Source organism: Thalassophryne amazonica, chromosome 20 (genome assembly GCF_902500255.1).
Source record: "Thalassophryne amazonica chromosome 20, fThaAma1.1, whole genome shotgun sequence".
In the NCBI taxonomy this organism is placed as follows: Eukaryota; Metazoa; Chordata; class Actinopteri; order Batrachoidiformes; family Batrachoididae; genus Thalassophryne; species Thalassophryne amazonica.
The window spans coordinates 11,073,379-11,088,111 of record NC_047122.1 but is presented as its reverse complement, the minus strand read 5'-3'; the positions used below and the strand labels follow the sequence as shown (position 1 = coordinate 11,088,111).

Below are 14,733 nucleotides of genomic sequence, written 5' to 3'. Positions count from 1 at the left end.
AAGACTCATAAGCATGAATTACATTTTTTAAAAAACAAAGACGTCGCAAGACTTTTAAAAGCTTCTAAGCATCATATAATTTACAGTTCACAGAAACAAAGAGCTTGTGTGAATAAACTTTACTTTGAAAACGGTATGATTTTAGTTGAGCTGTCCCTCTGTTTTACAACAAATTTTATTATTCTTTATTATTCCCTGTTCATGTTTTAAAATTTTGAATTTCTAAAATGATAAGTATGTATTGATCCATAAACATCTGTGGCTTAATATGTATTACACCACTTTTTAATTAAATAGACAAAACTAAATGTTGGTTTGTAAGAAAGTTTACATTTTGAAACTGCAAATTTGCTTTTTTACTGACAAAAAAATTTCTACAAAAACAAAACAGTGATTAGGACTTTTGCACAGTACCGTAACTGTAGATGCAGATGGTTGCATAGATACAGCTGGAGAATCATGTACCCCCCCCCCCACCAACAGAATCCACCGGTAACAGGCCAACAATCAGCAAAAGTTTTAAAATCAAAACAATGCTTTTTAATAAATACAGTTCTCAGTTTTCGTTGAATGAGTGTTGGTCCAGTTTGGGTCACATTGTGGGAGGAGTGAAGGTCTCTTTCTTCAGAATGATGCAACTGCCATTCTTCAACCGCCTCTATTTGCCTCTCTCTGTCTCTAAGCCAAAGGTCATCTGTCCCGAGTTTTTACAGGAGGTGAGGTGGCTGCCCCGGCTCTCACAACCTGTGCAAAGATAGAAAGAGTCAGGGCAGCACACCTCGCATCCCCACGAGCCCACCCTGCATCCCGATTAGCCCAGCTCGCATCCCGACTAGCCCACCTCACATCCCGACTAGCCCAGCTCCTCATTCTGACTAGTCCCTCTAATTTAAAGGCTGCCACAACCATAATAATATATACTACCGTATTATGGCCATCAAAGCAAATGGTAAAGGTTTTATTTTCCTTCATGAGTTTCCATACTGGTCTTAAGAGTCCAAACTGGACCCGTTTCTCCAGAAAACAAACAAGATCTAAATTTATGGCTGTTATATGGGAAAATAATTCCACTTTGGATTTTGTTTGTCAATAGATCCAGAAATACAAAAAGAAAATGAAACAGTAAAATGATCATGTCATGTTAAAAATAACCAAACTGTAAATTAACACTGAAATTGTGTGCAGAGCTTTGAACTGAAACCAGGAGCTGCATTTATCAACCATTTGTAGACACACATTTATACTTAAACTGTGTGTACAGTAAGTATTCACAGCACTTCACTTTTTCCACATTTTATGTGACAGCCTTATTCCAAAATGGATGAAATTCATTTTCCCCCCTCAATATTCTACACACAATACCCCATAATGACAATGTGAAAAGGTTTTCTCTTAGATTTTTGCAAATTTCTAATTTTTCATGTTGTCATTATGGGTTGTACAATTTTGAGAGAAAAAATTAATTTACTCCATTTTGGAATAAGATTGTAACAACAAAATGTGGTTTTCCGGATGCACTGTATGAACATTTCTATGCAAAGTATGGAATTTAGCAAACTGTACTTAAATTTAGAAATGTGTGTAAATATACAGGCATATGTACAGCATCTAGTAATAGAACAGGAGAAGTACAACTAGGCACTTCTGCCATTGCAGCATGCAACCTCATATACATAGGTTCTTTATTTCCTCAATTTAATAACTACACAATTAGTAATTATGCTGAGTCAGAAACACACATGTGGCCTCACTGGTGTCAACGCAGAGTTTGATAAATGAGGACCCAAGCCTTTATTTGAGATAGGCTTAATTGTTTGTCCACATTTTTATGTTTTGTGATGTGGTCATGCTGGTTTTTGTTGTTGATGCCGTTTGTTGCGAACACAATAACCAGACTTCCTCCATGTTGACTTTGACAAATACAAGATAATGTGCATTTCCACAGGATCCTTATACTGTACAACAGACTCATGTGGAACCACTCAGGTACCCACATTTTCCATATCAAAAAATATGTCCTAGCTGGCACATGCATTTAAGACTTTGGGAACATGTGATATGATTATGTTTAATATTTCTCAAACACCAACTGAACAGACTTCAAAATGAAAACTGTCACCCTGAGAGTGAGGTGAACAAAAGAGACGACCACAATGAAGATGGACTGATGGGCAAGGCCATTCACTATATTCATGTTAAAGTCCAAAAAGCACAAATTGTGAAGAGGAAAGTTGTTTGACCTCACTGTGACTAGGACCTTTGACCTTGACCCCTTTGTGTGCTGAAAAGTATCTCCATAGGATTGTTATATGTGATCATAAAAGAGTCTGCAATGATGATTTACATGCTTTGTCGCACCCTTAAAAATGAAATGTTTGCAGGCTCTTCATGATGACGTCATCAAATGACTACATAACTTAAAACTTTTGATATAGTTTTGATCCTATCAAACCCTTTAATTTGATGTATTACACGACATGTTTTACTGTAATCGAAAATTTTGCCTACTTTAGGCCTCATTTGACCTTCATTTTATTAGGAGCCTCAACTTATCCTTGAGTGAAGCTTAGGGCTAGTGGCCAGTGATCACCTTAGTATTTCCTGTTTGTCTTGTTGTTTAATGCTGACAAATTATACAGTATTTCTTGTCTTTCTGATGCCTAATTCTGTTTTTTTCTCTCTGTTTAAGGTGCAGCTCCATCCAGAGATGGCTGTGGTAATTGTGCTGGAGACCCTGCGCACCAACAGCATTTCCTGTATATCCGTTTTGTGAATTATTCTGTAATTTATGTCTGTAGCATGGCCCAAACAGAGGGTCACCCCTTTTATGTCTGGTCTGCTTGAGGTTTCTTCCTCAGGCGGAGTTTTTCCTTACCACTGCTGCTCTGGGAGTTAGTAAGGTTAGATCTTACTTGTGTGAAGCACCTTGAGGCAACTCTGTTGTGATTTGGCGCTATATAAATGGGAAAATAACAGTGCCTGGAATTAATCAATAATTCTGAATTCTGTTGTAGAGCAGACAAGCCCTGAACACGAGGTGACTATTATCCTACTTAATGTAGTAGTGCACATTATTTGAAACATGAGCTACAACCCTAATTCCAATGAAGTTGGGATATTTTGTAAAATGTAAATAAAAACAGAAAACAATGATTTGCAAATCCTCTTCAACCTATATTCAATTGAATACACCACAAAGACAAGATATTTAATGATCAAACTGAGAAACTTTGTTTTTGTGCAAATATTTGCTTATTTTGAAATGGATGCCTGCAAAAAAAAAAAAAAAAAAAAAAAAAAAAAGCTGGGAGAGTGGTATGTTTACCACTGTGTTACATCACCTTTCCTTCAAACAACACTCAATAAGTGTTTGGGAACTGAGGACACTAATTGCTGAGGCTTTGTAGCTGGAATTCTTTCCCATTCTTGCCTGATGTACGGCTTCAGTTGTTCAACAGTCCGGGGTCTCTGTTGTCGTATTTTGCGCATCATAACGCACCACATATTTTCAATGGGTGACAGGTCTGGACAGCAGGCAGGCCAGTCTAGTACCCGCACTCTTTTACTAAGAAGCCACGCTGTTGTAACACGTGCAGAATGTGGCTTGTCACTGTCTTGCTGAAATAAGCAGGGACGTCCCTGAAAAAGACGTTGCTTGGATGGCAGCATGTGTTGCTCCAAAACCTGGATGTACCTTTCAGCACTGATGATCACAGCTTTAATAGAACTTCAAGATGTTCTATTAAAGCTAAAAGTAGTGTGTGGACACCGCAGGAACAGCGCAGGAGCAGCGCACAGAACGATTAGCAGAGCTGATCCAGACAGACTCAGCGTAAGTTACCATAGCAACACTGCATGCCCATATATGGCACACATAAAAAGTTAACATATCAACTGTTGTATTTTGCTAAAAAAAACTGAATGTGATGTGAAATTTTGACATGATTTTCTTCAATAATCACAACATTTTGATCAAAATTACACAGTGAAGTATAAGGTGCACAGTACATTCACATGAAAGTGGAGGATCATATAAACGAATGTTTATTAGTTTATATACATTCAACACAAAATGAAAGAATTCTATCATGCTTCTATCATTCTTCAGTTCAAAAGATTTTTTAATAGATATCAAGAAATAATATCTAAGTTTGGGGTTCCCATTAAAAAGCATGTAGAAGATGGAATTTTTTCTACCGATATTAGCTAACCATAACCTAACAATTAGGATAAGCTTTAGATAAAACCTATAACATATTATATCTGCGCTTTTGTTTATATATATATATATATATAGCTGCTACAATTACAGCTTAGCCTATTAGCTATTAATTATCTAATACCTGCCTCGGCCTCATTCATCTTGTATATATATATGCAAGTTTAATGTTTAACGTTTTCAGTGGTTACCAGGCCTACTACTGTTTACATTAGCTACATAAAAGTTCATTAGCTTACCAGGAATTTATCCCTCTCTGTCATGTTAGTTATAGGCTAACCTGGCCTACATGTTGCTGCAGCCACGAGCCTCGAGCTCTCTTTAGCCGGGAATATTCCACCTTTATATCCTTTCACTAAGTTACTTATATCATGTCTCCATACACATTTCAACACGCCTTACTTTTTCTTGTTCCTCCCCCACCTTTTTTTATTATTATTATATTTATGGAAAAATTGGAGGAGTCGGGTATAATTACTTATACCGAACAGCTAACGTTAGCTTATCTAGCCGGCTGTAGCACCATTTATCGTAGCTTACAATATAGTTGGTTATTTTCTGTTTGATAACCCACGTTAATTTATACTTTTGTCCACAGTTATTTTTACATGTATTTGTTAATACCATTATTGTAGGTTTAACAATGCTATTATACTTTATACACTAATTACCATTTTTGTTTATCTAGTTAGCTTGCTAGGTACGGTTGGCTTATTAATGGCTAATTTAGCTCTTCTAACTATAACTAGCTTATTTTTGTTATTTACAATTTTATTTTACATGGCTTATTAATGGCTAATTTAACTCTTCTAAATATAACTAGCTTATTTTCATTATTTACAATTTTATTTTACATGGTGTAGTTTTGTAATGAGTCATCAGTTTATGTGTTCTTTAAAGATTTCAACATATAGTACCTCAGTTCTTAGGTTTCCATTTGATAGCATATAGAGTATGCTTTTTATTTTCCTATAGTATGCTAGCAGAGTTACTTTAGATAAATACCAATACACATTACATCATAGCTTCTGTTTCTATAATAAAATACCAGATTTATAGCTTAGCCTACTAACTATAATTTAATTTTACTACTAGTCTACATACTAAAATACCTATACTACAGTCATCTCCTGTATTAATATTTAGGTTTTAAAACCTACTCCTGTATATGATATAGTACCATATTTATTGTATATGTTGTTTATTACCCGTATTATTTAAATATCAGTTATATATATGGTGTCTTATCTTTCTTATGTCTTATTATTTATTATTACATATATCCTTTTTTCTTGAGCCGCTTGGGTGGGTAGGGAGAGAGGACAAGTTTGGACATGTCTAACTTGGCTTTCAATGCTTACCAGTCCAGTAAGTATCAGAGAAATTGTGGAGAGCTGGACATGTCCAAACTTGTCCTCTGACACGCTGAAACGGAGGTGTTCCTTTGTCTCGCTTCCAAAGCGAATTGGTCGTGACGCGCGAAGCCTCCACGCGGCTTTCCATGACAAAATCTCTTGTTAAAAGTGAAATCTGCCGGAAAATGGCTGATGTCCATCTCTTGTGATAACCAGAGAAAGAGCACACGACGGTCTCGTATCCACAGAGCCATCAGCTCAGAAATGGTCCGGTGGCTTGTGCCGTGTCGTCGCAGCTCGCAGCGCTGAGCATCCTTAAAGGGGTCCTTAATGTTGTGTGTTGGGGGGTTTGGCTGGATGTTTTTGTGTTGTTTTCTTTTCTTTGCTCTCCAGGTGGCATGCAAACTGGTTTTTGTCTGTGGAGAAGGTGCTGGCAGAAGAGTCCTTCACCCTCATCAGCATTATTAGCTGCACCTGTGGAGGATGTTCACGTGCAGGCCTACTGTCTCGCAGCACCTGTAGATGATGCTCACATGCAAACTTAAAGAGTTTCAGCTGAAGCAGATAATGAGTTTGCGTTCTGCATTTAAGCCATGAGTGGTTCAAGCAGAATTGCCGGGAACTCGACCTTGTGACGTTCGTTTGTGAGACGCTGAGGACCGCGCCAGGGTTTGACACATTGTGCCTGTGAAGGAGGACGGGTGAGGGACACATGCTGTCAGCACACATCAGAGGTGATTATTGTCTGAATGATCGTTAATAGTAATACGGCATTCTGTTACGCAGTATATTTGAACATCGATGAGAATTGTGCAGTTTGCTTCTCACTGCCGTGGCGTACGGACTGATGATCCTCCACCTGTTGTGAGAAGCTGCTCATTTACATAAAGCTTAAATTCAGACCTGAATGTGTTGCTGATAGTGTGTGCCTCTGAAGGATATTTGTTGTAGCTCTGTTGACTTACCTCACCTTTTTCCATCCTTCACAGAGTCAGTTTGTCGTGTCCACCTGGGAGGTGTTTGGCGGTGAATCTGAGTCCAGAAGCGCTGAGGCTTCGATCCTTTTAGGCGCTGGAGAGCGCGCCGTCCTTCACTCCACCAGACAAACCAAATATTTATGTTGTACACTAATTATTGCACTGGAGGGGAAATAAAATCGTTTTGTTTGTGGAACCGCTTTCTGGTTATTTAGCGCTGGGTTCGGTCAGACGTTGGTCCGCTCCTCAACCTGCGTCTGCACATAACACTTAAAGCTGTACTACCAGACCTTATTCTCTGTGAAGCCCGTAAAATTTTCACCGAAAGCCAGATAAATTTTCGAATAGTTTCCAGGTGCCAGTCTCTAACAGCTTCTGAAAAAATTCTGATGGAAAAAACCCCCAAATCATTCCGCCATTTCCAGACAATGAAAATCCGACGACGGGGCGGGACCACTCCTTCCACAAAGCGTGCTCACAGGCGAATGACGTCACCGACAGGCGTGGAAAAACTCACGCATGCGCACAAGGGTTCAAGCTTGTCTGACATGAAAACATATGAATCAAATCCATATAGTTAAAAAATAAAAAGGTATGATACTTTATGGACAGACCTCGTAGTAGGTGGCAGTATGCACCTCTAAAGCAGGTTTGCAACCTGCTGATAAACGCAAAGAAGAAGCAGTAGTTTTATTCTTGTTATTAACTATATATTACATTTAGCTGATGATATGATCAAGCAGAGCGCCTTAAAGCAGAGATTCATGATGAATTTAATTGAGCAAACATATTGAAAGCGGCAATCCACCAGATGTTAGCGAGACCATAAAAATCATGTCGGCAAAGATGAAGTCTTGGAGATACAAAACACAAAGAAATTGGCCTGCGTTTGGCAGTGGCACAAATTTCAACTTGAAAATACCTAATCCGGAAGTGATAATAATCCATTCCTTGGCAGTGATCAGACCCGCTGTTGGGGGAATAATGCCGGGTAGCAACAAACATTCTCACAACACAAATTATAGATAGGATGCTGGAGAGTTACACTCTGGCAGAATAAAAAGATGCACTCACATAATCGGCTGTTTGCAATCCTTGGCAGTGGCATTTCATTGGGAAATTTAAAAATAAGTGAACCCTGAGAAGAGAGGGAGTGAAGCGACTGAGCCGCAGGGAAGGTTGGGAATTTTTTTTTTAATTTCTAACATGAAATCGTAACATTTAGTGCACTTTCATACACAAAATTAATTGAAATGTAAACGTGGAATACGGTCAGTTTTCACTGACCATATTTTCATGTTAATAAATGACTCCCAACATACTGTATAACCAAGACAAATTATACAGTGAAAATAGCCTTTTGGTTTGTACAAAAATGTGCAGTAATAGTACATTGTCCTTTGTCAACACTGACTACATTTACATGGGCAGCAAGAATCCAGTTATTGACCTTATTCTAAATCATTACAATTTCAATTTATTTCATTTATATAGCACCAAATCACAACAAAGTTGCCTCAAGGTGCTTCACACAAACTTCACAGTGGCAACTTGCTTCCAATGAACTGCGTGCCGAATACCGTTCTTTTAATCACTACAAGGTATTCATTCTCCTATTTCTGTTTAACACTTCTTTTAGTTTTTAAGTGAATCTGTTGTGAATCTTAGGAGTTGTTAGCGTTTTTGTTAGCGGTCCGTTCATGCTAGCTTGGTTATACCTTATTCTAAATAAGATCATATTATGGTGTTTACATGAATTGTTTGAAGAATAATCCAAGCATGTTCATGATTACATGTTGCAGTGTAAAGTCTGATTAATGATGTGTTAGGTCACTGCACAGTGCTGTTTTTATGATGTTTTATAATGTAACAACAGTGCTGCATCGCGGCTGAGTGTATGCTCTGGCTGCTACATGCTATGAAGCACTGGTTCATGTCAGAGTCAGTCAAATGAATGCATGCTTCAAACATTATATAGCTGTTGGACATATGCAGCAGCAGACTGGGTATATTTATTTAATGCACAAACAGGACACAGAACGGTTAGGATGGTACAACAACTATCATTACATTATGTAACAGGTAACAGGACAACACATGAAACTCATCTCCAAACAGATCTGAATCACGACACTTGAGTTTCGGTTTTCTCCGGGCTAAAACGCAGGATAGCTTGTGTGTAAACAGCGTTTGCAAACTCATTATTGCTCTTCATCTGCTTGACTGCTTGTTCAGTTCCATACCACAATGGACGTTGTGATAATGTCATTTTCATGAAAAGAAACGTTTCAAAGTAAAGGCACCTTGACACTTGCACCAATTTGATCCCTGCACTGGCACTCAATCTGGCATGCCAATGAGTAAACTCTGAAAATGTTGAAATGTTCTGGCACGCCATTAATGTCATGAACTAGTCGTGAACACTGCACAGCCTATTTGAAAACACTGTCAATGCGTGTCATTGTGCGCAGTGCAACTGAACGATTATGACAAGATGTTAAATCAATTTTATTTATATAGCACCAAATCACAACAAAGAGTTGCCCCAAGGCGCTTTATACTGTAAGCCATACAATAATTACAGAAAAACCCCAACGGTCAAAACGACCCCCTGTGAGCAAGCACTTGGTGACAGTGGGAAGGAAAAACTCCCTTTTAACAGGAAGAAACCTCCAGCAGAACCAGGCTCAGAGAGGGGCAGTCTTCGGCTGGGACTGGTTGGGGCTGAGGGGAGAGAATCAGGAAAAAGACATGCAGTGGAAGAGAGCAGAGATCAATGACTAATGATTAAAAGCAGAGTGGTGCATACAGAGCAAAAAGAGGTGAATAAAAAGAAACACTCAGTGCATCATGGGAAACCCCCCAGCAGTCTAAGCCTATAGCAGCATAACTATGGGATGGTTCAGGGTCACCTGATCTAACCCTAACTATAAGCTTTAGCAAAAAGGAAAGTACAGAGGGTGTCTGCCTCCCTAATCTGAATTGGGAGCTGGTTCCACAGGAGAGGAGCCTGAAAGCTGAAGGCTCTGCCTCCCAGTCTAGTCTTACAAACCCTAGGAACTACAAGTAAGCCTGCAGTCTGACAGCGAAGCGCTCTATTGGGTGATATGGTACTAAGAGGTCCCTAAGATAAGATGGGACCTGATTATTCAAAACCTTATAAGTAAGAAGAAGAATTTTAAATTCTATTCTGGAATTCACAGGGAGCCAATGAAGAGAGGCCAATATGGGTGAGATATGCTCTCTCCTTCTAGTCCCTGTCAGCACTCTAGCTGCAGCATTTTGAATTAACTGAAGGCTTTTCAGGGAACTTTTAGGACAACCTGATAATAATGAATTACAGTAGTCCAGCCTAGAAGAAATAAATGCATGAATTAGCTTTTCAGCATCACTCTGAGACAAGACCTTTCTAATTTTAGAGATATTGCGCAAATGCAAAAAAGCAGTCCTACATATTTGCTTAATATGCGCACTGAATGACGTATCCTGATCAAAAATAACTCCAAGATTTCTCACAGTATTACTGGAGGTCAGGGTAATGCCATCCAGAGTAAGGATCTGGTTAGACACCATGTTTCTAAGATTTGTGGGGCCAAGTACAATAACTTTGGTTTTATCTGAATTTAAAAGCAGGAAATTAGAAGTCATCCATTTCTTTATGTCTGAAATACATTCCTGCAGTTTAACTAATTGGTGTGTGTCCTCTGGCTTCATGGATAGATAAAGCTGGGTATCATCTGCGTAACAATGAAAATTTAAGCAATGCTTTCTAATAATACTGCCTAAGGGAAGCATGTATAAAGTGAATAAAATTGGTCCTAGCACAGAACCTTGTGGAACCCCATAATTAACCTTAGTCCGTGAAGAAGACTCCCCATTTACATGAACAAATTGGAATCTATTAGATAAATATGATTCAAACTACTGCAGTGCAGTGCCTTTAATACCTATGGCATGCTCTAATCTCGGTAATAAAATTTTATGGTCAACAGTATCAAAAGCTGCACTGAGGTCTAACAGGACAAGCACAGAGATAAGTCCACTGTCTGAGGCCATAAGAAGATCATTTGTAACCTTCACTAATGCTGTTTCTGTACTATGATGAATTCTAAAACCTGACTGAAACTCTTCAAATAGACCATTCCTCTGCAGATGATCAGTTAGCTGTTTTACAACTACCCTTTCAAGAATTTTTGAGAGAAAAGGAAGGTTGGAGATTGGCCTATAATTAGCTAAGATAGCTGGGTCAAGTGATGGCTTTTTAAGTAATGGTTTAATTACTGCCACCTTAAAAGCCTGTGGTACATAGCCAACTAATAAAGATAGATTGATCATATTTAAGATCGAAGCATTAATTAATGGTAGGGCTTCCTTGAGCAGCCTGGTAGGAATGGGGTCTAATAGACATGTTGATGGTTTGGAGGAAGTGACTAATGAAAGTAACTCAGACAGAACAATCAGAGAGAAAGAAAGGTGAAGAAGAGAAAGAAAGAAGAGAAAGATGTTACATCTATAATAAACACAACTTTACAGCTACATTATCTAACTCATAAGAAGGAATGAAAATGCAACCGTTTTAGCAATCCAAATATATATTGCAAATAGTTACCTTTGAGAGAAGATTCCAAATGCGTTCACCACCGCACGATGCGCACGAGACAACCTGCAGCTGTAGATAATTTCTCTGATTCTGGGAGCGATGGTTTCATCGGCCAGGTTCTGAGACCAAATGCGTCATTGGCTATGAAATTATTATTTTCTATAGCATGGCATCAAGTGGGGCAAAGTGGGACACATTGGCACGACGAATTGCGTGGCAGTGCGATGATCAAATTTGTGTAAGTGTCAAGGTGCCTTAAGTCTTACATATTTGATTGGCCACAAATCACTATGTGATGACTCGGCAGCTTCTTCTTCTTTGGAGTTTACAGTGGCTGGCAACCAATGTTTGAGCAGTACTGTATGACCTTTTGACTTTTTTAGGATTTAAGTCATAAGAATTTTCTTTGACACCAATATACTTTTATCTATTAGCCTTTAAATAGGGGATATGATATTGCCAGTGTGATCAAAATTGGCATTGTCTGGAGAAACTAATAATTATTTCGCTTGAATGTAAAAATTTCAAATGAAAAGATGGCCATGAACTTCTTTTGGTAGTGACTGTACAGTCTATGATAGTAACCATAGTGACATCATAGATCACGCGGGCGGGGGCATCCCCCAAATTGCACAAAGGATGCTGGAAAGCATATGGTGACAGCCAATCAGAGTAGAGAAGGGTAATGTGATGTCACCTGGCTGCTCACTTGAACAAAATAATCCAAGATGACGGAAAACACTCACACAGTTTATTTCTGTATAAATTATGGATGCTGGCGTGCACACCACATGTAAGTGCATCACGCGAGGTCAAAGGTATTTTTATTTTAAAACTTGTGCACACAATTAATATGGTGCAAATTACACAGGGCAGGCCACGGGAATGTTAAGTCCCCTTTGGTACCTTTGTTTAATAATAAAAGACTCAATTGGAGGGACAGCAGTTTACTAGTCACAATGGTATAAAGCTGCATCTTCTATGTATCTCACTTAGTGGATAAGACCAAGCAATTTCTAAGCTTTGATCAGATTGTTGATCAATACACTCTGCCACGTAACAAATTCTGGAGATGTGTCCAAATGTGTAGCTCTTTAACGAAATGTTGAGGAAGCCTCTTAGCTGTCCCACGGGTAGTCCTGTGGAGGCATTGCTCTGTAGGTTGTCCCTTGGGAAATGCATTACCTCTAAAATCTACAATTTACTGCAAGAACAATTAGCTGACCCTCTTTCAAAAGCTAAGGGATATTGGGCCTAAGACCTGGCAGTGGACGCATGTTCAGATGAATGGGAATCGTGTCTCTATAATATTAACACCATGCATAAGGAAACAGGTAGCAGGTTTACACAATTAAGATAATTAAGATAATCTACAGAATCCACACAATTAAGATCATCCACAGAATCAAACATTGCAGCAACTACACAAGTAGAATTTAATTTAATACCTACAGACACTTGCTGGAGATGCAACGATCAGGCTGCCTCAATTCTACATATTCTATGGAGTTGTCCAGCACTTCAGGACTGGTAGAAAAACAGTTCAGAGGTTATTTTCAGTATTCTGGACAGAAGATTTCAAATTTCACCCAAACGGTCGGTGCTCGGCTCTACCACGGGACTTCTAAATGCCTTACTTTTCCTCTCATGAAAAAAGATGGATTGTTTTGGATCTTACCACAGCTAAACTGATTCTGTTGATGCACTCGCAGCAAAAACAAATCCCTCCTCATGTGGAGTGGTTGACGACAATGGATAAATTGACATCCTTTGAGAAAGTGACTTATGGCCTATTAGATAAATTCCATCAGTATGATTGTATTTGGTGTCCCTCTAGCAGATGGCTTTCTGTTACATAAGGTACAGGTGTACTGTATGTACGAGTGGATGGTGTGATGGTGTATGTGAAATCCATCCTAGTATTGCATGTGTTACAATTTTGTTTTGTTAGAAAAAAGTTCAATTAAAAAAATGTGCATTATAAAAAAATGTCATCCTCCTGCAAACAGTTTTAACAGAAAAATAAAATATTCCTTATGGAATTCCCCCCAGGTAAATATTCATTAAAGTGAGCTGTAATTTTGCAACGTGTTTCAAAAATATACTGACATTATAATGCTTGGATTTTAGCAGAAACTAAATTTTGTCAGTTTTGTGACATTGAAAGACTGTACAGCTTTAAACCACCAACTATACAAGGTGTGGCACATGACAGTCAAGTGGGGTGTCAAAACGGATTCACCACACAGAAATTCGCAGATCCAAATGGTGTGCTTGCTGACAACAACACTGTTTATGATAATTGATGTTACACATGCTAAATATGTGCATACTACAGACACATTTCACAAGAATTTAAACATCACATCTAAAAGATCAATTAAAAAAAGAAAAATCTGAAAAAGCTAAAATCTGAATTAAGAATTGTTATCTGAACATTAGATGTAAACACAAGCAGAAACAATTGAGGAGAGTTCTGAATGTGGTCATTGGTCAACCACACTGAAAGTTAGAGCATCAGTATCAGGTATTCAGTCAGAAATGGTTTTAAATACAAGGAACAAATGATCTAACGTGAAAATGGATCAGGTTTTATGGAAAAGATTCCTCTTTTTTTCCACAGAATCTCAGCAGAATCCTGTTTATCAGATTACTGACAGCTGAGATCCCTGGAAAGCAGCAGAATAAATTGTGCCATTCATTACGCCTTAATGAACTGTGCAAATGCATGTGGCAGGTCAATATAGGAGGCCTGGGTGGAGGAGACCCTCAGCCCCCTCCGCAGCGCCGAGGCGGCGCGCGCTTAATGAAGACTGAAATTTAATCATCAAGAGGATACGGCTGCCTCACATCAGACGCACACAGCATACGTGTAATAACCCGGCCCACACGCCACAGACACACACGCACACTCACCTCACGAGGTTTTCGTTGTCGCCTGGTCCTTCGCAGGTTGTACATTCAGTCCTCGTGTCATCAGCTTTGGGTTTCTTCTGCAGTGAAGACTGGCGTTGTCTGCGTTCCCGTGGCAATGGTTCCTATGGAAATATGGCTGATTAGAAGTGAGATTATGGTGGAATGGCTGCACAAAGCAATGAAATGTTAATTTGGTGAGATGGCGAAAATGTAAAACCTTTAAAATTACAGTTACTATAAATTGAGGACAAAAAATTCCTGCGTAGATACTCGTATATTACTGTACTCATGTTGCACCCATCAGTAAAGTAAAGCACATTTTCAGAATGCACTAAAGATCCAAACAGTGACTGACAGATTTGAGCTTCTGGTGAGTGAATCACATCAGCACAGCGCAACGCTGACGTGCACACTGCTTGGAAATGTGCAGAAATTTCTGAGAGTTTGGCAGCTTGTGGGCTCATAATTTACTCCGCGTACACTCGTCTGCTACTCTAGCTTCTGCCAGAGGTGAAGCATCACCGCTGTGCAAAGCCTCTTCTGGCCCCCACTCCTTCTCCACACCACCGTGTAATGGCAGGAAGTATGAACTACTACAGAGAAGAAGCTGTGCTTCTGGAAGGGGCTGTGTTGTGAAAATCTGACAAGTTGTATCTGTAGCAGGAC

The 14,733-nt window shown here is 39.0% G+C and overlaps 1 protein-coding gene across 3 annotated transcripts in view; it reads right to left on the bottom strand.

Moving 5' to 3' along the window:
• Window positions 1-14,733, bottom strand: part of phf14 (PHD finger protein 14) — a 340,053-nt gene that overhangs the window by 152,051 nt on the left and 173,269 nt on the right. For all 3 annotated transcript variants that reach the window (XM_034160315.1, XM_034160316.1, XM_034160317.1), the window contains exon 16: window positions 14,068-14,189. In XM_034160315.1, coding sequence (XP_034016206.1) covers window positions 14,068-14,189 — 122 coding nt within the window. The remainder of the gene's footprint in view (window positions 1-14,067; window positions 14,190-14,733) is intronic.